The sequence below is a fragment of the Ptiloglossa arizonensis genome, chromosome 11 (genome assembly GCF_051014685.1).
Source record: "Ptiloglossa arizonensis isolate GNS036 chromosome 11, iyPtiAriz1_principal, whole genome shotgun sequence".
NCBI lineage: Eukaryota > Metazoa > Arthropoda > Insecta > Hymenoptera > Colletidae > Ptiloglossa > Ptiloglossa arizonensis.
In genome coordinates this window covers 10,631,250-10,656,117 of record NC_135058.1, presented here as the reverse complement: position 1 = coordinate 10,656,117, position 24,868 = coordinate 10,631,250, and the positions used below count along the sequence as shown (strand labels likewise).

At 45.1% G+C, this 24,868-nt stretch overlaps 2 protein-coding genes across 5 annotated transcripts in view; one reads left to right on the top strand and one right to left on the bottom strand.

The window, feature by feature from the left end:
• The window catches only part of Kug (FAT atypical cadherin kugelei), a 726,821-nt gene that overhangs the window by 185,392 nt on the left and 516,561 nt on the right, over positions 1 to 24,868 (top strand). The window lies entirely within an intron of this gene.
• Positions 4,651 to 24,405, bottom strand: LOC143152652 (uncharacterized). Of its 4 annotated transcripts, none has more exons than XR_012993599.1 (7): positions 24,089 to 24,405; positions 23,835 to 23,973; positions 23,181 to 23,330; positions 21,703 to 22,143; positions 21,405 to 21,588; positions 16,225 to 16,378; positions 4,651 to 4,702 (listed from the first exon to the last, which is right to left on the bottom strand). XR_012993599.1 is itself a non-coding variant. In XM_076323009.1 (7 exons), the coding sequence occupies exons 5-7, from the start codon at positions 21,764 to 21,766 to the stop codon at positions 18,844 to 18,846; spliced, it is 318 nt and encodes a 105-aa protein (XP_076179124.1). In that variant the 5' UTR covers positions 21,767 to 22,143; positions 22,215 to 22,349; positions 23,181 to 23,330; positions 23,835 to 23,973; positions 24,089 to 24,405; the 3' UTR covers positions 18,297 to 18,843. The 4 variants fall into 4 exon arrangements, 3 of the variants coding, with proteins under 3 accessions (XP_076179125.1, XP_076179124.1, XP_076179123.1); XM_076323009.1 differs by lacking the exons at positions 4,651 to 4,702; positions 16,225 to 16,378 and adding exons at positions 18,297 to 18,913; positions 22,215 to 22,349; XM_076323010.1 differs by lacking the exon at positions 4,651 to 4,702 and having other exon boundaries at positions 15,541 to 16,378.

Here is a 24,868-nt window from a genome sequence, read left to right as displayed (position 1 = left end):
CCGGTGGACGAAGAAGTACGAAACGTGAAATTTGTACGAAATTCGAAACTTCACCGCGATTGAAAAAAAAGAAAATTAATAGACGTCGGTGTACGCGTTAACCGAGAGGATGAATCATCCACGACGAGACAAGAATACGTACGATCGTAATTACCGTATTTTCCCAGCTTGTAATTACGTTCCTACCTAAAGAGTAAAGTCTCCGTAAGTTCGTTACGTGTTGCGCAAAATATTCGAAACGATACTCGTAATGATACTCGAAAAGAAACGAAGCTACGTCACGGTTCTGCTATTTTCACGACGAGTTGAACGAACGTCGTTTCGCATAAGGATCGAATTTATTTATTTATTTCCACCGACCCTAAACGACGCCAAGTCGGTTAACACCGAGAAGGGAACGTTATCGTGGCGGTAGCAGTGGTCGTCGGGTTGCATCGGAACGCACGGTAAAAGAGAGACAAGACGCGAGAGGGTTCGAAGGGCGGGAGAGAGCCGACAGAAGGAAGAAGTTGCCGAGCGTTGATTAAATATGGACCCCGCTTAGCCCAATTCGTTCGCAGGGGCGAATGCCGGCGGGTACCGGCTACCCCATTCAGCGGGATTCGTGCATTGTGTAGGGGCCTTAAACGGGTTAAATATTCAAGGCACGCGCAGCTGCTGCCATCCGTGTGCTGCACGTATGCCGTTCGTCTTATCGTATCCCCGAAAAACAACTCGTCCGATGCCCCCGACTACTCGCGGTGGCTCACTTCCACGCGAAATTCTTTGCGGTCACGTCCGCGCTCCCTTGTATCGAAATTTATTCCAAACCGATGGAACCACGGGAAAGACGACGTCGGCCGGCCACCGTGTGGCCGAGCAAATGTTTGTCGCGCGTGACGGAGTCGATCGAACGGTATTAAGACGTTAATACGTAAGGGAGATCCTACGAGATCCCTCTCATTCGCGGGTCGAGTGACACGACGATTATTATCATGATCGTGTAGTCGTGTAATCGTGTAATCTTGTGTTTGTAGCATTTCAAAACTAGTAATCCGAAACGAGGGCACAATTTTGGAAAAATTCATAGAATTGAGTATCGATGGAAAACGAAGTATTTTTTGGACAATTTTTCCCCGTCACTCGCTGGTCAAGCATGTGTTGTGGTAATTGTGTGTTTTTATTTCTTGGAGCTCAGTTTTCCAAAACGTTGATATAATTATGGAAAAGTTATCAGAGTTGAGTATCGATGAAAAATGAAATATTTTTTGGACAATTTTTCCTTGTCATTGGCTGGTCAAACACGTTTATGGTAATTCTGTGTTTTTATTTCTCGGAGCTCAGTTCTCCGAAACGTTGGCACAGTTATGGAAAAGTTAACAGAGTTGAGTATCGATGAAAGATAAAATAAAATACATTGACCAGCTTTCCCCGGTCACCGATTTTGATGCCATTTTGCAGGTTTATGGAGCGGTCGAGAATAAAAGATACGTAGCTTTTTAAACCGATGTAACTCAACGTTAATGCACCAGATCCTCCCCATTCGTTGGTCAAGCAGGACATGTTTATGGTAATCGCGTGCTTTTGTTCCTTGAAGCTTAGCTTTTCGAAGCATCAGCACTATTACGGTAAAGTTAATAGAATAGAACGTCAACGAACTATAAAATAAATTTCTGATCAATTTTCGCCTGTTCGATTTTTATGCAATTTTTGTAAATTTGTAAAGCGATCGAAAACTTATATTTAAAGAATCGAATCGTTCTGCATCTTTTTCGACTCTGAGTACGAATCGATGAAGTATATATTTCTTTATACGAAATTCGTGAATCAATGGTATTTCTTATCACCTTGGTACATTTGAAGTCACTCGTAACGATAAAAAAAAAAGTTATTTCGGAAGTGAATATTATTTTTTCGATTCGATTGATTTCTCTCGTCGATGCGTGAACGACGTCCAATCGCATTTAAAATCGAGGACTATTTAGAAGCCGGAACGTTCGGAGGGTAGTTTCACCCCTCGAATTTCTCCAATCGTGGTGAAAAAAAATTCGCACCCCTTGTTTTCACACCGCACCGTAAACCTGCATCGTCGAAATCGAACGAGGGGAACATCGCGATACGAATGCGCGTACCTGCTCTTCGACGAAACAAACGATCGCCACGTTGTAACTTTATATCAATCGCAAAAGAATAGACGTTAAAGTCTATTGTACGGGTTTTTGAACTGGTTCTGAGGTTACTCGGGAGATACGTGGGGTTTCCGTGAAACACAACGCGACCACATTTTACTCGTTGCGTGTAATTTAGTATCGACAGAATTCGAGTAACTTCGAACGTTCGCGTTCGCTGTCTTCCGATACTGACTCGTCGACCGACGAAACGATAGAAATACTCCGGGTCTTGGGTTACCTGGAAGTGTACCGAGTATCGTACGGTTGCATCGCGTAGGTTTTCAGATTGATTGGAAAGTAGGAAAGAAGAGGAAATTAATTCCGGAGGCGAAGTCGTAACCGTATAAATTTTTCGGTATCCGCTAGCGGTGCACCTGACCATCAAAATGCAGAGAAATAAAAGCGTAGCTGCGCCGAGTAAACGCTCCGAAAGTGTTGAACTTTCTTCGGCATTCCAATGAAGTGTTTTCAGGCTCTCCGATCAGAATGCAAAGGCTCTCCGAATGCAGTATCGTCGTAAAATCGATAGAGGGTAGTTCGAGCGCGTTTGTACCCCGGGACAAACGTGCAAATTAGGGTGGCAACCTTTTCCGCTCTCGCCTTATTGTTCTCCTCGATTTCCATTTCAGATAAAATGGCGTTTTATCTATTTTTCAAGGAATAAAATGTAACTGGTTTCGCGTACTCCGCCGAGAAATAAGAGACTTCCATTTTTGCGACCTTCCGCGTTGTTAAAGAACCGGAAAATCTTGGCCCCGTTGATTCGCGCAATTACGATCCTCGGTTAACGCGACGAGGAACGTTTCTCGAGGTTTATTTACGATTTCCCGAGCACGGCGCGCGTTCATTTTACTTCGAAGGGACCCTAATAAACATCGAGACGATATCCTCGCGTTGTCCTCCGTTTGGATCGAATTTACAAACCTACTTCGTACGATGGTCTCGCGTCATAGAAATGACATTCAATTGTGATTTCGTGAGAACAGTTTCTCGAGAGGCTATCGGAAGATCGGTGTATCGCGTATCGAATATCTCTGCCGGTTGTAATACCGTGATATTAAACGTACAATACCGGTAATAAATTATAAATCCAATCTATAGATCCCTTACGACTGCGAAGAACGTTGACCGTTTTGAAACCTCGGGGAATTCTTCGTCGTATCGTGCGTTATCTTTTAACAAAATTATTTTTCACGAATATTATTCTCGTGCGACCAGAACCAACCAAAGTACAATAATTTAGATCCCAATGTAGCTGTTTCTTGAAACAACGCGACCTAAATTTTACAAACTATTCCGTTACATTTAGTATACTCCGATACGTACAATAATAATATTTGCGATGCGTAACACACAAATACCCTCTTTTTTTACCTTTTCGACGTTCACTCGACGAACGACGAAATTGATCGATAAAAGTGTCCGGAGAATTTTCAGTTCCGCGTGAACCTTTAGCAATTGTCGCAAAGAATTAAGAACACTCTTGTAGGACTGCTCTCGTTCGTAGGTATTCCTAATAACGTCGTCAGACGACGATCTCGTTACGTAACCGCGTTTTCCCCATTCATAGGTGAATAAGCTCCGGCGATCGATGGAGAGTCGATTAACATAACAAGCTACCGTTTGTTCCCGTCCTAACGGAGCACGGTATTATCGGGGCCATCGTGATAAAGCGACGGTGCTTGTTGTCGGGGTTGGAAGTATCGGTTTCCCCTAGCTACTAACTTAACCGAGACACGGCCCGTCGGAGAAAGAAGCCGCCGACGAAAATTCTAATCTTACCGGCACCCGACCCACGAAGAAGACGCGTTGCTCGTAACAGTCGATTGACTTCGAAACGGTATTACCCGATAATGGTCCACGATGCATCGTGTTCCGCGCCAACGACGCGGAAGATTCGTTTGCGCGTTGTTCTTCGTTTTTAAACCGCGCGCTCGCAAGCCCTGCTCTTTCTCGAACAACGAGAAAAGTATACGTCTGGTCCTCCGCGCGAACATTCCGTTTGAAACGTTGAGCAAGTGCGCAACAGTTACAAAAATATATCGAATGGTGATATAAACACGGTTCTGAGAATCTATCGAACGAATATCTAACGAAATGAGATTCGTTTGCGCGTTGTTCTTGGTTTTTAAACCGCGCGCCTTCATTCGCCCCGTAAAACGAGAAACGCGAACGTCGGGCCATTGCGCGAAACTTTGCTCGAAATTTGGAGCAAACACGAATAGTTCGGAATATGTATCGAACGATAAAATAAATAGACGGAAACAAGTTTCGTTAATTTTACGGGCTCTGCGCGAAATTTCGTTGAAAACTAAGAACAAACACGATTCGGAAAATCTAACGAATAAATATCTAATAGAACAAATAGACGAAATTACGTACGTTCCGCTGTCGGAGAATCGCTCGCATTAAACAGCCATATGGTCCTTTTTCTCTCTCTCTCTCTCTCTCTTTCTCTCGTTTTCGAGCACGTATACCGTTTCTCGTACGAATTCTCGTAGCGAGAGCACACGATTGTCGAAAGCGCGGACTCGCAGCTTCACCCGCAGCATCTGTCAGAGAAAAAGGAATAGTAATGAAAAGCGTAACGAGCGAAACGTTTTCTCTTACCTCAGGAGGAAGTTTTCCAGAATGCACCGAGTCGGGTTCCGTTTCATTAGACGCGGAACTTTTAGAGTTTCGCCGCGGGAAGGAGGAACGCGATATCCTACAACGTTCTCCAACAATCTAATTACGCGGTTGTTTATTACTTACGTCCTAACTGGTGTACGCTCGCCCCCGGAGACGGACGCGGCGCAATCCGCGCGAGAAATTACGGCGAAACTCGACGAGAATTAATTTCGAAGGATCCTCGGGATTATGAAAAATGGGGTCATTCTACGTGCCACGATGACGAGTGAAACAAGAATTACTCCGGGAAGAATTGTATCGATAGAAACGATATTAACGACGATGATTATAAGAACAACAGCGCGAATGATAATCGGAACGGATCGACGATAATATTGAGAAGAATACAATATTGATGGTATATCGTGACATTAATACTAGAACTGCTAATAACAATAGGGGTAACTGCGACAATAATAATAATAACGAGTACACCGACGATATTGATAATCACAGCAGAACAATTTCGTTCGAACGACCGTATACCGTTGTTTAAACAGCGAACGGAAAAAAGACGACCCAACGTTGTTCGAGACGTAGAAAAAATGTCCGTAGAAAAAAGTGTCGCGAGATATTCGAAATTGAAAATATTTCCCACACCGTCTCCGGCGCGAAATTAATCCGTCGTTGTTCTCGGTGTACTCGCGGTAGAGACAGTCGTACGAGCGGTATGTTTAATTTCTGACGAACGAAACGAGGAATTAGTCGAAACGCACGTGGAGAACGGCGTGTGTGTGTATGTGTATTTAGACGGTCGATAGATTTGGGAAGCGAAACGTAGGTTTAATCGCGGCTTTATCGCGATAACCCGACCATTCGAAACATCGGGAGCGCCGGCATACGGTGGCCGCGCTAGGTATTCGCCTCGAATTACGTCAACGAGCGTACCCGGTGCGCGAGAAAAACGTTTTACTACGTATAATTACTCGGCGTGTTTGCTCCGTGGTATCGATCCGAGCGTATAAAATCATGGAACGGGTAAACGAAAAATAGGAGAAAAATGTTGCACAATCGGTGCATTGGCGCGAGGCGAGAACACGCGGGGGCGGATAGGCGTTCCGCGGACCGTACATATCGCGCAGGTGGCTCGAACGCTCGTTTTTATATTAGCCCGAGTGACGGTGCATGGGAACGCTCCAAAATGCGGATTGAATGCATCGTACACTCTTCGACGCCAACGCTTTGTGATCGTCGATTAAATCCGCTTTATCGAAGAATAATTGCGACCGAGAATATTGGCCGTGTTGGATTACGAATGGCCGCAGACCCGACAAAATGCACCGCCGACCGACCTTCCGACCTATTTATTGCGGAGAAAATAGCTCGGTTCCCGGCCCACCGATGTTTTCGATAACGTATCCTCCGGATGGCTATCGCGCGCGGTTTCTTTTTTTCTCTTTTCTTTTTTTTTTTATTTTGTTTTCACTTTTTTATTTACGACCACGCTACTGGACCGTCGCCGCGCGCATTTTATACGTCCGTGCATTTCTCATCGCCGTTCGAATCTTTTAATTCTCGGTGGACGCGTCCTACGTGTCCGGTGTACACCAAAAAGTAAATTGTGCGCCACTTTCGATCGGATTTGAAAAGAACACGCTACTCGCATCGGGGAGATGGGGACGAGATACTTTACTCGCGAGGTGGAAAAGGAAGGAGGAAATTTGAAATGTTTCAAATCTTCCAATGACGATTACGTTCGATGGAGGATTATGAGTACTTGAACGCGTTTCTTGTACGTATTTTTTGATCTTTCGTTTCCGGATGCGTTTGAAAATTGTACTACGGTGGATACGAACGGTGACAAATTTTCTGTGAAATGGAATGTGCGTTTTCGAACGCAATTACCGAGTAACGTAATCGCGCTTAAGCGTCGAGTCGATGTTGCGATCGGGCGTCCCGGTATATTAGCTATTTCGCGGTTGGTTTCCGGTTCGGTTCTGATAGAACGATAAATTGAATCCCCGTTAAAAGTAATATTCATCGTTCCTAATTCGGCGCGGACGCGCCGCGGAGGAATTACGTTGCAGCTGCCGCTACTGCTGCGTAAATACATATAATTGTGATCGCGCGAATGGCCACGACCGGAAGTAACGACGGGCGCCGGCTTTGTTAATAATCTTTCTTCGGTGCTTCGCGTCTTTCATCGGTCGTTGGTACGGTCGGGCGTGCCTGGACCGGCTCGTCGGCATTCTTTCTTTTTTCTTTTTCTTTTTTTTCTCTCAAAGCACGGTCGAAAGTGCAACGAATGACGGGAATACGCGCGCGTTAATTTGAACTCGAAAAGCGGAGGAGACCGACTGAATTTCAAGCGCTTCTTGCGGCCGCAACTTTGATAATTCACGGTTGAAAGTAATTTTCTCGCGTGAAAAGAATTTCGGTCGTCATGGACGTGCATCCGGGTCCGTAAAGTGTTTACTCGGCTTCGAGGCGCGCCCGGATTTAAATTAATACCAATTATAAACTTTGTCGCGCGTTATTTCGCCTGAAAGAAATTGCGTGGTCACGGATACGGGAACGTGTACGGGAATCTTGCGAGCGCGAGTCGTTGTATTCGAGATTACGGGGGATTTGGACTTTTCTACGAGGGTGCAATTTGTTCCCATTTGTAGCCGAAAAGTGATACAACGGATCTCGACCTCCGGGATCATTCTACGGAGTATATACGTACGTTGTACGTTGCATCTTCGCGAAGGGAGGGTCTACATTGGTGTAGGTTTTCTTCCAGTGATGAGGTTCACGCTGATACACGCGCGATATCGCTTCGAAGTTACGCCCACCGAGCGTACGTAATGCGAGATTTACACGCTCTTGCTCTGTGTCGTTCACTCTTCTTACATTTCCTACTAAACTCGAAGTGGAAAATTACTACGAGGCGAATACTTCCCGAGAGAAACATCTCCGACTACAATTCGGTTAGAAGTAAAAATCGCAAACCCGCTTTGAAGTCAAATGGTCCCGATTACATTTCTTTAAAGTGAAGAATTACTACAACGTGAATACTTCCCGGGAGAATGTAAACATCTCTAACCAGAATTCTACCGGCGACAAAAATCGCAAGCCCGCTTTCGAGTCAACCGGCGGCTGTTTATCTTGCTTCAAAGCGGGGAATTACCATATCGTGAATAATTCCTAAGAGACTGTAAACGTCTACCGGCACAGTTCGGGTTCTCCCGCCGAATATTCTCATCTCTGGCGCGCTAACGCGCGAAATAAAGTTTCGAGTTTCTCGAGCAGCGGACGCGTTTCGTCGTGCAAGGCCACGAACGAGCACCGTGCCTGTCCTCTAGCCCGCAGGTGCCCACGAAAATGCGATCGCGCTACGCCTCGAATTACCCTGAATCCTATCCCGGGCGAATTGAAAAATGATAGACGCTCTCGACCCGGGGAGGAAGTTCGGGCCGCGTGGAATTTAATATCCCCGTGAACAACCCCGGTCCCCTCCGCTCCCGTTCGGTCCCCTCGTGCCCGGACGTTAGCTTCTTTCCGTGTACGTTTCCCGAAGGCCCAACGAAATCACAAAAGTGAAGCTGGCGACTCGTGTGTCGTCATCAAATTTATATTTCAGCCAGGTTGGCGAAGGACCAGCAGGTGCTTGCGCCCGATAGCGGTATCGGTGCGCGCGAGCGCAAGATGGCAATCATTATAAATAACTTAGCCGACAGCGACGTCACTACGGCACAATGGGGGTTTTACTCGCGAGGGGAAACGGCGGCGATAAATAACCCGGTAATAATAAAAAGGCACGCTGGGGAACCAAGAGGGGGGTGATGGACGAAGGGCAGGGGGCGGTATGGGGGCAGAGATCGGTCGTTCGGACGAGGAGGAGCGCCATTCCCGACGAACGGAACGAATCGAGTAATACCGAGGGCACGGACAATGCGTTACGGGTGGAAATCGAGCCGCGTGTCTCGCGAATCGAGATATTTAAGGGCCGGAACGACCCTTTGGAAAATCGAGGACGAGCCACGGCCCACGGAGACAATGATTCATCGCGGGGACCAGTTGGATGGGAAGTTGGACAAATTTTTCTGGGGTGCCTGGAACAGGAGTGGGAAACCCGATTTCTAATCTTGGAACGGTTTCATTCCGCTGGATCACGGTGTACGATCGATTGGTTTTTACAGTGTGTGAAAAATATTTATAAATGGTAGATAATAATCAAGCGTTGGTACGCCTATCGGGAATCGGTGATTTCACTCGCGGCGGACCGAGCGTAATTCTTACACAATCCGATAATTGAATATTTTGCGGTTGTTTTCTCACGGGGATGTTATATAAATATTTATACCGTGGTATCGAGTGTACTCTCGATCCGGTGGCAATATTCTACGTCTAATAGGGACTTTGAACTCTCGATAGTCGACTCTTCGATGAGAAGAAACACACCTGAATGTTGTTGCTACCGAAATGATTTTTACGATTGTTACTTCATTGGTATATGCAATTTGGAAAGTTTTATTTGGAATTCCCAGGTAGGATTAGTCAACGATTTGTAACTCTGATCTCTGACGAAGTAAACTACATTGTTGATGGTTATCGATGGAACAACATCTAATTTATTGCTTTTGAAACGAGTGACCAATCGGTCTGGAAACATTTCTCGAGCAACTCCTCGAGATCTACAATTCGATCTACAATTTATCAAAAAACTCGCGTTTCTACCTACGATACTTTCTCCCGTTTGCACTTCCGTCTCTTTTTGTGCAAATCGGTGCACAGTTCGCTCGCAGTGAGATTGCATCGATACTCGACAAGTCGTTAATAAAATAACATTTAACGTATTTCTTTTTACACGAGTAATTCTACGATTTATTAAAAATTCGTATTTCAATTTACGATATTCACAATCGGTGCAGCTCGGTGCACAGGTTTTCTCCCAATGAGATTGCATATATCTGATAAATCGTCGATAAAATGACATTTTATTTATATATTTCCAAACGAGAAATTAATCGCCATTGCAACATTCTCAAATAATTCCTCGAGATCTACGATCACTCGTTTTACAATTCGTCAAAAATTCATTTTTCTTTCTGCAACTCGATGCAAGTTCTGTCGCGGTGAGATCTTACCTGACAAGTGGCCGATAAAATAACATTTTATTTATATACATCCGACGGAGAAATCAATCGCCCTTAGAATATTCTCGTACAATTCCACGAGAAGCACGATCACTCGTTTTACAATTTGTCGAAAATTCGTGTCTCTTTGTGCAATTTTGTGCAGAATTCTCTCGCCGTAAGATCGTACTCGATGTGTATCGAAACGATCCGGAGTGTACCTTTGTACAGTGTACCTTTATAAATTCGTCGCTAGGTTTGTTCCCCGATATTGCGTTTATTTTAGTAACGGGTGAAAGCGCGGCGCGATCGCGTTCGTTCGCGGCACAAAGCGAGTTCGAGGCCGAATTTAATTATCCTTCGGCGAAGCTAATGAACTTGCGGGAATTAATTGACTCGGTATTTAAATCGCGGGGCGGAAAGGTGGAAAAAGTTGAATGGGTAACTCGTTGGAATATAATTGCTCCTCGCGCCGCATACTTACGAGTTATATTCAGAATCGAAACGGTCGTCTCGCGAGGGAGGAGAGAGCGGCGGTGGTGTGGCGTGGTGTGGTGTGGTGTGGAGGAGGGAGGGGGCAGGGTAACGGGTTCGTTTTAAGTTCATCAACGCGCCCAGCTTCTAATTACATCTCCGGTAGGGAATTGAATATGCATCGACGATGTTTCCCGTTCTAATTAAGTAAAGTCTGATCGTCGTTCGTTCCGGTCGAACGTATTCGCTCGGGGCGATCTTAGTCTCGAGATTGTGTATTTTCGTTTCACAGACGCGACTCGTCGCGTACGGAGAATATTCCCGGTGATTCGAGACATTTCAGAGACCCTGGTAACGATACGGGTACCTGGTACGCGCTATTTTTGAGAAACTCCCCGCTACGAATATTCATGCATCCTCCGTGTCTACTATTTCCTCGTTTCCGTCGATCGTGCACGCGTTTCTAGCGTTTCGCTCGCTCGTGCTCCACGAGAGACTCGCGTTCCACGAAACTGCAACGCGACTGGTGCAACGCGAGCGAGCAATCAGTGGCGCCGAATCTCCGGATTAATATCGCCGCATTCGGGTCGTCGATGTCGCGGTAAATCCCCGTTATCTCCGAAAATGTTACAAAATATTTTCGAGACGTGGGTGTACGACGCTGACCGGACTCGTGCGAATTTATATCGACGAATCGAAACACAAACGAGGTTGTAGAACCGGTCGGTTCGAAACGGAGTGATTCTTTTCAAACGGAGCAAACTGTACGAGTTTTCGGTCGCGCGTATTATTCTAAGGGAGCGCTAACGTGGATACACCCGAGGAATATACGATACAAGATTTCGATCCGAGTGAATTCGATACAAGTCGAATAATCGACGATACGAAGATTTCCTACTCTTGGATACTAATCGCGAAGAACGCGAGAACAATTTCAACTCTCTCGTAGTGCGTACGTCGGATGACAATTCCACACGATCAATGAAGAACGAATGAGAAACCAACGAGTTTCGAGATTCGTTCCATCGAATTGTTCAATTTCGATCGGTTGGTCGTGGGATATTCCGTGATTCGAAATTTTTCATTCCACGAGTTTCCTTTCGTCGCTCGAAATCATCGGCCAGACAGCAAGTAACGAGAATTATAATCAAACTAACCGTTGGTGTAATTTTACCACCTATAGAGTGCACTTTTTTCCCAAAGATATTCCGGTCGAGAAATTCTACGTTGCATTATTGTACGCGAAATCACGTCTCGTCGGGAAATTATTTTTACCGCTCGCCGAATAATCGACACCGCGAGTTGTGTGGCTGGCTGGGATCCGGCGATACATTCGTCGCGTTTCGTTGGAAATCTTTTCTTTCGTTCGAGGCCGCGGAAAAATCGCGCGGGCGGTGCCGAATCAACCGAAAAAGGTTGGTTTACTCCGACAAAAGACCAGCGCCGCGGCGGATGAGGGAAAGCCGTAGGTACGAGGGGTCCGTGTCGGTGCACCGCGGCTGCACACCTGTATTTACCTGCGCCGTTTCGATGCGCCGCTGGTATCCATCTACGTGAGAGCCTGTGTCTGGAAACCGAGATTCTACCGACCTTTTTGTGTCCCTTAAAGCGGAACGCCTGAAACAATAATATCCCGCTCCGAGTTCTCTCTCTCTATCTCTCTCTCTTCGGCTCCGAACGAAATCTAGTATTCGATGGGTAGAGGGAAGGAACTCCGTTGTGTTCTCAGACGATCGCAGCGACATCGTTTTACGCGTGGCTTCAAATATTTTCTTAAGCCACGGTACGGGAGCTGAAACGTTCCAGTTACGGAGAACCAACTCGAAAGCCACGATTCTTTCGAGACTCCGGGGGATTCCCGCAGGAATCTCGCGTAAATATTGATCAAGTTTTGTTTTCGGTCCCCTTCGCTACGAAATCCTCTTGATATCCCTGATATATCCGGCTCCTGGGAAGATCTCGCGAATAGTTGTATAAAAACCTAATGAAAAGTAACGGTTTCGCGAACGAAATTTTTCTTGCGAAGAATATTCATAATGATGCCACGAGGTGTGTTCGTAAATTTGATATATTTTTATAGGATTTCCTACAGCTGTACAAAAGTATTTGAATTATTGGTGTGTGTTTTTTTTGACGGTTTCTGTGAATCGTAGCTGGCTATTACGAAAGTTACGAGCGCTCCGTTGTGTTACACGTCGGTCATTAAAAACGAAAGAAATTCTCGTAATTAACCCTCGGTACATCAGGGTCCACTGGGCCCGATTCTGACCAAAATTCCTAGAAAGATACACAATTTGCGTTACGAAGAAAAAAAAAGAATCATTCATCGAACCATGAGAACGTCGCTGTAGCACTCCTCCGCGAGGCAAGTTTCATCGAGAACGAAATGGAGATACTTTGGGTGGTTCCCCGAAAGAATATTTCCAAGACACCTGTACAAGGAAAACATCGCGTGCGATATTTACGAAAAGTTCGTAGTCGAGCGTAAAACCGGGCCCGAGCTCGTGCAGAACCCACGCGGCTAACGAAGTTTCGTCGGAAACCGAATTTCCGAGTTAGCCAAGTTCCTCCATTAAATCGCGCTCTATCTTATCTATCGCGCAAAGAAACACGCGCGGTGTTTCGTGAACGGGCTCCCCCTTTGATACTCGACGACGGCAATTGAAACAAAGCGGGGAAACCGGATCCCGAGATCCGCGATAGATCTCGGCCGGTGATTACATCGATCGAGGCGGAGCCCCGAGCGTACGTCCGCGGGGATTCCTCTGCACCGAGAGAAGCTCCGTGGCGTGTTTCGATTTTCGAATCGAAAGAACGCCCTTTTTCAATTCCACCGGCCATCCGAAACGTACCGCCCCTCCGCGCCGTGGAATGACGTAGACGGCCAGCTGCCTGGGAAATACGCGTCGATTTACGTGCAAATTACAGCTCGTTGTTCCCGACGCAAGGTTCGCCACGGGCTTTCCAATCGGTGCGCGCGCGCGCGGCGCGGCACGGCGAGCAAGCGAGCGAACTAGCGAACTAGCGCCCGCTGGAGAACGTTTCCGCGGCCGAAACCTCGTTCCGGAAATTGCAATGTATCCGGTCGACGAAGTTGGCGAACACGCGTGTGTACCGCGCGAAAGTAATTAAAGCTTCCGTGCTTCCGGGCCATCGCCGCGCGAATTTGTTGCGTCGGTCGACCAGGGGGGCTCCCGGCGCCGGGAAGGGGGACGGGGAACGGCCCACCGCGATCACCGAATCGAAACTTCGGATCACGGAGGGCAAGAAACCCTTTCGCCCTTTGTTTCCCGGGGATGAAACGGCGCTGCTGCGATCCGGAGGATCGATTACGCGACCGCTCGACTCGCGGAGTGTGATTTCGCGTCTGGAAATGGAAAATGAGGTATGGAAGGGATTGTTTTTATTATTATTGTTATTCGGGGATGGTTCTCCGAATGGATCGTGTTTTCGAAGGAAATTAATATCTCAATGTTAACGGACAATCGTTTCCGAGCGATGCTCAAATCACGCATACACGGATTCCAAAGTGTAATTGTTTCCTTGCAATTTAACGAGTAGGTGTGTGTTACACGTTTGTCGAGAAATATCGTAATTTCGTTTGAAAATCTTTCGACGAAGCGACAGAGATTGGAAATGGAAGTGAAAGCGTTCGATAAGTGGTCACGATACCGTTGTTCTTTTTTTTTCATTATTTTCGTCTTATTGTTGAGAAACGACAGCACGCTTGATACAGCGTTTCATAAATAACGAAACGTCCCGCATGCATAATTGATACGAGTTGCTGAATATAAATCGGAACAATTAATAATATATCTCGATATTAACGGCTCGCATGCCGCGTCGTTCGTATTTGAAACGACGAACCTTATTAATTAAAAACACGTGTCATTCACAGCGCGAATAAAGTGAATTAATAATGCGTCTCCTTACGAATATGACGGCGCATTTCGACCGAGATTATTAATCCGCGGTGACAAGCTAAAGGACAGAATTACATATGGAAATTCGCAAAATATTAGCGCAAACTCCGCGGAGTTGTTAATGTCGTTACCGAGTGACATTTCTACGAAACGATACACTTAGCTGTAATATATTACGTTAATTGGAAACGTCATTCGTCTTCTTAAAGTTCATCCTTTGAATCCGCAATATTTCTGCACGCAGCACTTTACAATCTTCTAATTGGTGCACGGTGATTCAAGATGTTAATATTATTTTGCAATCTTCGAGCTTCCCCTCGAATCTGGATAATAACGTACTTGCAAATTCTTACGCGAGAGAAACGAAAGCTACGATGAATATGGATCGTCCACGCGTCGAAATTTACAAAGGAATAAAGCACAAAACAGATTTTCACGAAATCCTTTGCAAGTCTCGTAGTTCTATCTCGAACGTGATTTCACTTCGAAGTAATTCAGTACGCATTGTACGTGTTTCGCCTATAGGCTATTTAACGGTCTACGATGCAGTTGAGCGAAATATTGAATCGATATAATTCCAACGAACGATTTCATTTAACTTGGTGAAACAGCAGGCGCCGAACACTTTTTGCTCGATCGGCGATACAGGTCCATTTATGGATCATGAATATTTGACAACGCGAATTGAAAAGTTCCAAAGTACAATGTCGATGAAAGTTCCTGAATTTTACACCCATCTCCTCCTTTCACCTCAACGTGGTAAATAGTGAGTAAAATTCGAGCTCCGGCTCGTTAATTAAATTCAAAGCGTACCCTATCCCATCCACTGTTCGCGATTTTATTCCAAAGGAATTGTATTCTGTGCAAAGAAAAAAGAAGACCTTCCGTGTGACCGCTTAGGGTTCACCTTCTACTTACGCGCGGTATAAGGCCCTACTGTATACGACAAAAAAACGGAACTAGCATTCACGTGTAGTCGGTGTTAGCTGTGAATTAATTCTAAGAATCGACCTTTTCTATTTCGAGAGGAGACCCAACCACGTGTAAACCATCCAACGAGAAGAGAATAAGATTCACGAGGAGCGAGGGTCTAGTATTACAGATGCTCGATCGCCAAACTTCAAAGCGATACCGCGCGCGAACTACTAAACATTATTATATTTTTCATCCTATCGTCGCGAGAGTATCGCCACTGAATCGACGAGATTTTCCCGATGAAAACGAGACCAAACACGACCACCTTCGGACAACTTACACGTTTCGCGAGTCGTTTCATTTAAACTTTCAAATTGCACAAAAATAAAAGTACTCCAAATATGGCCGTGTTTGGACTCATTTTAAAGAGAAAAACCTCAGAAGTCCATCGATAATATTTTCACAAAGATACAATGTCGAATATAAAAATTTCAATTTTAATTAACGAACGAAACTTAATCTCGTCAGCGCATCTTATCGTTTTTCCTCGGAGCGTCGACCTCTCGAGTCGAAGGGTCGCTCGAGCTAAAGAAACATAAACAGTTGGGGTGGGGGTGGGGGATGATTCTTTCGTATATATTATACGATACTCCTGTATCCGCATACCCCTTAATCCGAGACTCGTCTTTTTCTCTTCTTGGAATAATAGCGCGCGCTTTAATTGAACTCGGCGAGTAATTATTTTCCAAGCGTTCTAAATTTAGGTTAAATAAACGGTTCGATAACTGACGGCACGTCGAGCCACTACCGGCTTTCGTTGCTGCAACGAAATTGTTAGCAAAAATTGGATTTGTACAAGTTTCGCGCCTCGTTTGCATAATTATCGCCGTCCACGATGTTACGTCTCGACGATTTAGCTTGCGGCGTTACGAGGTTACGGAGAGAGAAAAACTGTGCGGCGACAGCGAAATATCGATTTAACGAGTCTCGAACCGGGATAACGTAGACGCGAAGCCAGACACGTCTACTCACCCTCGCCCCGGGTATCGTTTAAACTGGAGTGAAGCCCTTCGCGGTGTCTTAACCGGAATTTGGTCATGGCGAAGAAGGCGAACAACCTCGGGCTCCGCTTCATTTATATCTTCCGTACGTGTTTCGCGTCACCGCGACTCGTTCGTGGATTCGTCTGCGGAAAAACGAAATAAAGGTTGACAAATACCCTCGGCCTGCTCGACGTTCGAGGGCAGCCTTTCGCAAAGGATACATCGGTCTCTGGATTTCAAGACGACGCGAATAAATGGGCTTTCTCTATTACATTTTTAATTTAATTTTTAAACCACCGCTGCGATTTTACGCGGAAACTTAGTTCCGAGTTATTCTGGGGCCGAGACTCTTTCGAGTTTTCTCGATTCTGTTATCGAAAGATATTTCTAGTCCTCATTGATGTTAAAATTAAAATGAAATTCTTCTGGACGATATTGTTTCAAATTTTCTCGATTCTGTTATCGAAAGATATTTTTTACACTTCATTGGTGTTAGAATTAAAATTCTATAACAGTCGTGTAGAATTCGTTACCCGTGCGGGCACTTCTCAGCATGTTTGGGCAGATTGCTCTTAGCGGGCACGAGACCACGCCTCCGTGGGCTACGTTCCTATGGTGGGGGTACTCGACGTAGAGTGTACGTGTGCATAGTTTATAATGGACCTTAACCGGTTGACGTTTAGCAAGATCAGGGAATATGCGATGGTCGTGGTGGAAAAATAAAACGCGTTTAATTAAAGCGGTTTAGAATTTCGTTAAAATTTCCTAACTTATCGCCAGAGTTAATTTTATAGAAACGAGAGGCCTGTATTGTGCAGTTTAACGAAACGAAAACTTTTGAAAAGACAACGGACGAAAGCTTTTTATACCATTCGTCGGATCGAAAATTTTAAATCCATCGTAAATATTGAAACATCACTGGGTACTTTTATCGCCAATATTTATTTAATTTTATTCGTGTTCGTAGCCTGTCGATATCATTGTAAATATCAAAAAATATCAACCTATACGTTCCAATTATTCCTAGATATTTTCGTTGTAGAATATATTGCAATTGTGAATTTGCGTAAATTGAAACGTTCGTTAAAATAGCGTGAATTCGAAATAAATTGTTTCTGAAAATTTAACGCCACGCAATTTAAAACGAGCGGTTCGATATACTTTTCGAAATTGATTGATATCTTTAAAGATATTTTTAAATCGAAGAATGATTACGATAATACTGAGAATAGTGTTATCAGGAAATATAAATGTAAATATTTTACCGAATATACGATAAAGATTTAATAGAGATGAAAATTCAATGGTAGATAATATAGTAGCCGAAATACTAAATTCATGTACTCCTATCATAATTGATTCTGATTAGGCATTTATTGTCGCGACGTCAATTACACGTCATCGAATATCAATGATAATCTTCTCCGTAATATTTGCACCAAGTGAAAAGACCAAGTTATATTCTTTAATGTATTTTTACGACAGCAAAAATACAATCACGAAGCAGCGCGTAAATTGGATAATTTATCAGTTAAATATCCGAAGCGGAATGAGTTTAAATATCCCTCGTCGTTTAAAACGTGTAATTAACCTTAACAAACCATCTAAGCTAATATTAATCGACGCGCTATTGTATTTTCTAACGAAACATCTACGGATTCTGTTTCGACTTCTCAAACTACAATGATTATATTAGCACAGAAATTCTTCGTGTCTATTTTCTCAGTAAATTAGAGTTACTTGGAGATTCTTGTTCCGTGCAGGTTAACTTTAGAAAGCTATGCACGTAACGAATGAAAAAAATATTACACAAAATATTAGACGTACTTAGAACCACCAAGATTTGCTTTCTGCAAAATCCTTGATCGTTCAACGCAAACAATATCTCTAAAATATAGCTAAAAGACGAATGAAAATATCGCTATTACTAATATTACTCCACGGTTAGAAACGAATTTGATCCCGCGTAAAAAATACTTGGCGAACGGAAAATCGAGCTACGAGTAAATATAATGAGCGTAATATAAATACAAGCGATCAGAAAGTGAAATCGTGTACAAATTTTCCTAACGAGTTTCGAAAGGAAACTGGTGACCCAGAAAACAAATCTAAAGGCACGATGGGCACTCTTAGCCAACCTGCGCGTACGGTCTAGATTTTACATAGTTGTTTTCACTGGTTGATGCAATGTGTGGCGTTAGATGAAAAGAGGGGGAATTTTCCAAGAGGCGAAGCATTAAGTGCAAAATGTTGTAAGAATTCAGATCGGACAGTATACGTATGAAAAAATTTGAACGCGCTTGCAAATATTACGGAAAATTTCTGATCAATATTTGCTACGAGGGAAATTTTCCTTCGCGCGATTCTCTGGGTATTTTAATTTCAACGTGGCTCGCGTCTCGTCGATCGAGGCTCGAACCAAGTGAGAATAGTGTCTATTCGAGCGTGCTGGTCTGGCTATTCAGCGGAATACGTAAGCTGCGCGCAAGAGAATCCGTTTCTGTCTGTTTCTGACATCGTCAAAGGAATTTCATGGCCTCGTCGGGCTTTTACAATCCGTCTAATTAGGACCATTAGAAGACCATCTTAACATCGACACGTGCACTTATCATCTTCGTCGAGTGCCGGTTCCGTTGCAGCGGTACGTTCTCTCGCGTGGCCCAAAGGCCGCCGTTTTCCTACCAGAGGAATTACAAAAAAAAGAAAATTACACTCGATGCCTGTGAATTGGAAAAGCAAATAAATTACGGAACTGGTCGGTGCAAACGTGCTATTATTTATAATTATGTTATTTTCTCGTTTTTTAAATGTTTACATTCAATTTATGTTATTTCCATCGCCGCGTCATTATTCGCCTGTTATTTTCTCTACTCTTTGTACGTAATATTAACCACACTGGTAATTTTATAGTTACGAATTAGTTACTGATATGGAAATATATTTCTAGACGATGAAAGATTTTTTCCTTGCTTTTTAATTGGTAAAAATGACACCGATAATGATATCGTAAAAAGGAATTCGTTCTATTCAACGATATACGAACAAAAGAAAATTTATCTTGTAAATATTTCCCCAAAGGGTCACATTCGGACAATTTGATTAAAAGTCACCTTTAGATCGACATTGTAAAAAGAAAATAGTCCCGTCGCGAATCTTTAAGATGGAAATCGTTTACGCGATAAATTTTCTTCTCTTCGTATACCTTTTTTAATTATTCTAAAAGAACAGTGCGATCGTGTACCTTCATGGTCGGGATCGTTTACGCGATAAATGTTCTTTTGTTCGCATATCGACGAATAAAACCGCATAATCGTCGCGATCGTAATTATCGATGATATATTTCAACATTTACGATAAATTCCAGCGAGGAAGACCGCATGCCGAGGTCGATACGTTTATCGTTAGCAATAATAATATGTTCGCACCGACTGTTCTCGTACTCGAATCGATCGAAATCACGGTCGACGAATAATCACGATGGCAACCAAGCGGAGACCATTGGTCAATTATTTCTGTTAACAGCGCGGTGTTTCCTGCTCATTTTCATCGGTCGTCGTTTTATTTTTTTTGTTTTCCAACGAAACGGATCGTCGGGTCAATTTTAATACGAATCCGCGTTCCGAATTGCACAACGAGCAATTAATTCGATTTGCTTGGGCGCGGGCTGTGGCGATGATCGTCGATAAATTACGTTAGGTTCGAGGCAGGCGAAACGATGGATACAATTTTTTTTCGTTTCCCCGAATCGAGAGGAAACTGGCGTCTGTCGTCGTCCGGCTCGAAAACAATAATATTTTCCGAGCGAGAGGCTTCGTTCGTCGCGTCGGGCTCGATCGACCGCGCCCTTCCACTTTGATAACGTTATTTTTCGGAAAAAATCGTTTTTCAATGAAAAAACCGAAAGCCGATGGGGCAGCGGTGTCGAGGTACCGGTGGACGCGGCGTTGGCTCGGTCCGAATCTCTTTTTCGAATTAGTTCGACACGTGGTCGGGAGAGGTTATGCGCCGACACGTGATGGAATAGTTAAACCTTTGACACGTGGTGTCGAATAATTTATTTCGCGATCGGTAAACACCAGAAGACAAAAATAAATACACTCCGGGCCGCTTCGTTGCGCTTTCGATATAAAATATTCAATTTCTTTTTTTTTTCGCGCACGATTCGCGAACTTTATTGCTCGCTAGTTTCGAGTTTCGTTTCTAATGTCTTTTTTCTCTCCACGCAGCCTCTTCGTTCTTTTCGTCACCTCTCGCTGACCGCATCGCGAACAAAAGATACACTCGGCCTCCACTCGAACCTAGTTACCGGGGCGATGTCGATAATTAAATTATTACCGCCACGGTCGTCGAGTCGTTGTATTTTTCATTCCCGTGGAAACGTATCCGCGCGATATTGTGGGAACGCGAGGAAACGTTGTACGTCGGTGGTTCGATTCTCGTTAGGTGTTCGGGGCACAACGTGCAATTAAGTACGGAGGAAAGCAGTTACTTTGTCGATTAACGTCCGTCTGCGATTCGAACGCCCACTGTCCGGCTAATTACCGGCAACAAAACTGAAGGCGATGTGAAATTGCTTTTTCGACGTTTTATGACCGGGCAACCCCTGTCTGGGTTGCATTAAGCTGACGGCGTAAATGGCGAGTATCGAGGAAAACGGTTGGGGGCCCTTGCTTGCCAAGCGGGAGTATCGTACGCGCTGACGTTATCGTCCAGAAAGGAACTCGAAGTCCTTCGAGGAGTTTCGTCTCGCGTGGCGAACGATTAACCGAAAGATCGTTCGAACACGTTTTAGTATAATTACCGGTCTCTCGACGAAGGTACAACCGGTTAATCGATCGAATCGAGCGCTCGGCTAAAATCCTCGATGGAACGCGAGGGGGGACACGTTGCTCGAATCGAAAACGACTACGAATCAACGACTGCAACGATAGTAGCGACATTCCCGAACATCGCGATAATTAATACCGTTCTTCGACGAGTCTGACTCGTGATAACAAATTTTCAACCAAACACGAGTGTAGCGAGTCCAATTCCTGGTAACAATTTTGGAGCAATCGTAAGTATCACGAGTGTGACTCGTGGAATGAAATGCTGACCAAAGGTAAACATTACGAGTGTGGCTCACGAGACGAAGATCGGACCGTGTATATTAAAAACAGTATGTATTACTTCTTTCGCATTTCGGCTCGTATTGCAACTGTTCTCGCGCTTAACTCTGTTCCGTTTAATGCTCGTTGTCTTCTATCGTTCGGGCCTAGATTTCGTTGAGCCAAACAGTACGACTGGGGTTGATCCTTTGAGCCACGAACACTCCCGATCGAAGCGATCTGCCATTGTCTAGCGGTTGCGGTCGCTGGGGACGGAATATTTTTTTACCAACGTGAATTTTAACGATTGACGGCACAACCGAGCAATAATTGCGATTCTTTTATTCCGAATCGAGCAATACGAGAAACTTCGAACGTACCTGCATCGTATACGCGTCCACGGTGCGCGTAAATGGCTTCCAACGAACGCGTGTATGCTTCCATAGTCCTCACCGACAGCTTTCTCGAAACGCGTATATGCGTCCAGAGCACACAAATGGTTAAAAAGCGAACGCAGAAGAGGCTGGATCAGGCGCCGTTTTCCGCGATGAGCCGGTAAACACGACGCCACGCTTCGTTGAACGAGACAAGCGTATCTCCAGGATCGATTTAATCGTCAGCTGCCATTTGTCAAGGGCGACGTTCGAACGCGGGTGGGCTCGGTGCTTCCTGCGCCCTTGCTCGTCCATCGGGAGGGAGGGAGCCCCGGAGACTCGATTAGGCTACTTATGGCTCGTTTGTCAACGCGATTGTTCCGCGCCGGGCGTGTCCCGTGGAACCCTCCGTGCTCGGGCCCCTCTCGATTACGGGGGTCTTGTACTCTGTTCGGGAAAAAAAGAAAATACTTTAACGCCTATGTAACGCTCAACGGACGCGAATAATTCGAAATTACCTTTCACGTGCATCGGATCCACCTTATCGAGAATTTTCTCTTTCACTTTGGTAGGAATAAATAATTGAACGTCGACGTAGATTTCAATTTATGTTTCGAGTGGTCGAGTGTTCATTATGTTGATCAACGTTGTTTCTACGTTTTAAATTACCATGGATTCGTATTTTATAGATTCATTTTTACGTTGTCTTTTCGCTTTATCGCGAGTTTGGGTCTATTTTTCGTATTATTATTGCTTTCGACTTAAATTCGATTTATACGATTGTTCTGTGTATTTCTTCCGATTTGTTTCCATAAACTTAGAGATGGTCCCAAACCAGGGTACCAAGAAGCAACGATACATTTTTCCCTTATCGAAGTGCATTCATTCTTACTATTTTTACATCGGTACGAATTCGTTTAAAAAAGATTTTCAAGGACGAAAATTTCGGTGCTCGGGGTTCGGGAGGTATTCGATTCGAGAGCTTCGAAATCAGTGGCTCTTTTGCTTTGCAACTGCCACCGAACGTTACTCGATCGTTTCGAGTGTCCGTAAACGCGCTCGTGTCGAAATTAACGAACGAGCGGGCCGAAACATTCCGCCCGACCCGTTACAGTAGAAAGTTGAGAAAATTTACGCGCGAGTTGACGCTGCCGAAGTAAAAGACGTGGTTGGGTCGGTCGCGCTTTTACGATTCGCAGATAACGAGGTATAACATGTCGGGTGTTTAAACCGACGTCAATTTTCACCGTGTAGATACGGCGCGGCGATAAAACGCGACGCCCTATAGCCGGTCGGAGAAGTCGCCGGAGCCGAATGATCGTAAACGAACCGAGAGTCTGCTACGGGGCCTCGTGCAAATACCGGTGGCTCCGCGGGAAAAAGAAATTCCTCGAGACGGGCAAAAATGCGCACGGCGTATACCGAAGGACGTAAGAAAATCGGCGGCGGTCGCCCGTTCAATTTGCATTACTCGATTTACTCACCGTTCGAAGGTGGCGGCAGTTAGAACGCCGCGTAGCTTTTTCACCGGTCAACCCGTTACTTTTGTCCTTTTTTACGAAGAAATGGTACGGTAATGATCGCGATCGAGGGTCGTCTCTCCTCTCTCTCTCTGTCTGTCTATCTGCTCCACCCTGCAACGTAATACGGACCCTTAAAGTTGAGCTATCTTCTCGTACGCAACGGAGTACAGTATTCTCCGGATAACTGAAACGAGCTTCCCCGGATAACTGAAACGAGCTTCCCCGGATAACTGAAACGAACTTCCCCGGATAACTGAAACGAGCTTCCACGGATAACTGAAACGAGCTTACCCGGATAACTGAAACAAACTTCCCCGGATAACTGAAACGAGCTTCCCCGGATAACTGAAACGAGCGGGATAATTTTCATCGAGAAACCCCCACCGATCTATTGGCAATAAAGATACAAAAACAGAATAAAAAATATGCAAATTTTATTCTCCATCAGTGGTCTAATCGTTCTTATTCGCGAACCGTCGAACGCGAACGATCGTAATCACACCCGTTGTCGCGCGCACCGTTAAAATAACCCACGCACCGTACGCGACATCGATTTCCATCGTTTCCGAAACATCGAGCCCCCGTAAGGAAGACCAACACCTTAGGCATTCGTACCGTTTATTTATGGCATCCCGTCAGTCCCGGCGTCTGACTTTCGAGCGACGAACATCCCTTCTTCTCGCACGATTTGCATTAAGATCTCACGTTCCCGAAGCCCGCAGTCCGGTTCATTTGCGCCCATTGAATCGGTTATCTGCGAAAGGATCCGCGTTTAAAGTGTCCACGGTCTCCAGAACGGAGTGTTACGCGGTGCGTGAAAACGTTTGTCGCAGATACGCAATATACCAGCCGTCACGTCTGAATATTACCGTGCGAGATAAACTAGCACAATACGTTCAGCGCCGCTCCGAGACGATTGTTCCAGGTTGCTCGAGGATTGGAAGGAGGTCAGCCCGTTCCGTTTAATTATCCGACCAGACAGTCGGTGCGCGCCGATGGAAATAGAGAAAATATCGTCTCCGCTTTTCAAACGCGACAACCGGATCGAAGTGTCGAGAGAACGCGCGCGGACAAAGCCGCGAGCGAAATGCAAATGCTAGCTAGCGCGGCTCGATAACGCGTCCGATGTTCCCGGAAAGTTTGCGCGTTAGACCGAGATCGTCGCATACGTAACGCTGATGCACCTTCGACCCACACGCTCTACGCGATGGAAACTTCTAACGGGAGAGCCGCGCAGTCCCCGTATTAAACTGACCTACAATCAACGGAATAGGAAAAGTTTAATGACAATTTTTTGCTACCCCCTCTGGCCGTGCGACGATACACGCGGATTTATTTCCGTGGAAGAATTTCATTGGTCCAGGTGTCGCGTCGATCGTTACGCGAGTTTACACGGAACGTCGTTGTCTCGTTTGATCGCACAAAAGATAATTTTCTCACCTACGGTTCGCGGGCTCTTTCGAACTCCACGGACGAATTATTTTGCTTTGTTTTCTTACGTTCATTTCGATACCTCGACAACTGCGAGCACACAGCACCACGCGCTAGAACGTACGCTTTGGGGTCCGTTTGAAACGTTTCAAGGAGGGACGGTAGCGGTTCTTGGAATCGACCTTTTGTATCTCCGGTTCAGACCCAGCCACGCGCGA

Excerpts from the sequence above, each read along its gene's own strand:
- LOC143152652 (XM_076323009.1), bottom strand. The coding sequence starts at position 21,766 with ATGGAAGCATACACGCGTTCGTTGGAAGCCATTTACGCGCACCGTGGA. Across the intron at positions 21,589-21,702 it reads TGGACGCGTATACGATGCAG|CGACCGCAACCGCTAGACAA; the intron begins GTACGTTCGAAG and ends TTCCGTCCCCAG. Across the intron at positions 18,914-21,404 it reads CGAGCCGAAATGCGAAAGAA|GAAAACGGCGGCCTTTGGGC; the intron begins GTAATACATACT and ends TTCCTCTGGTAG.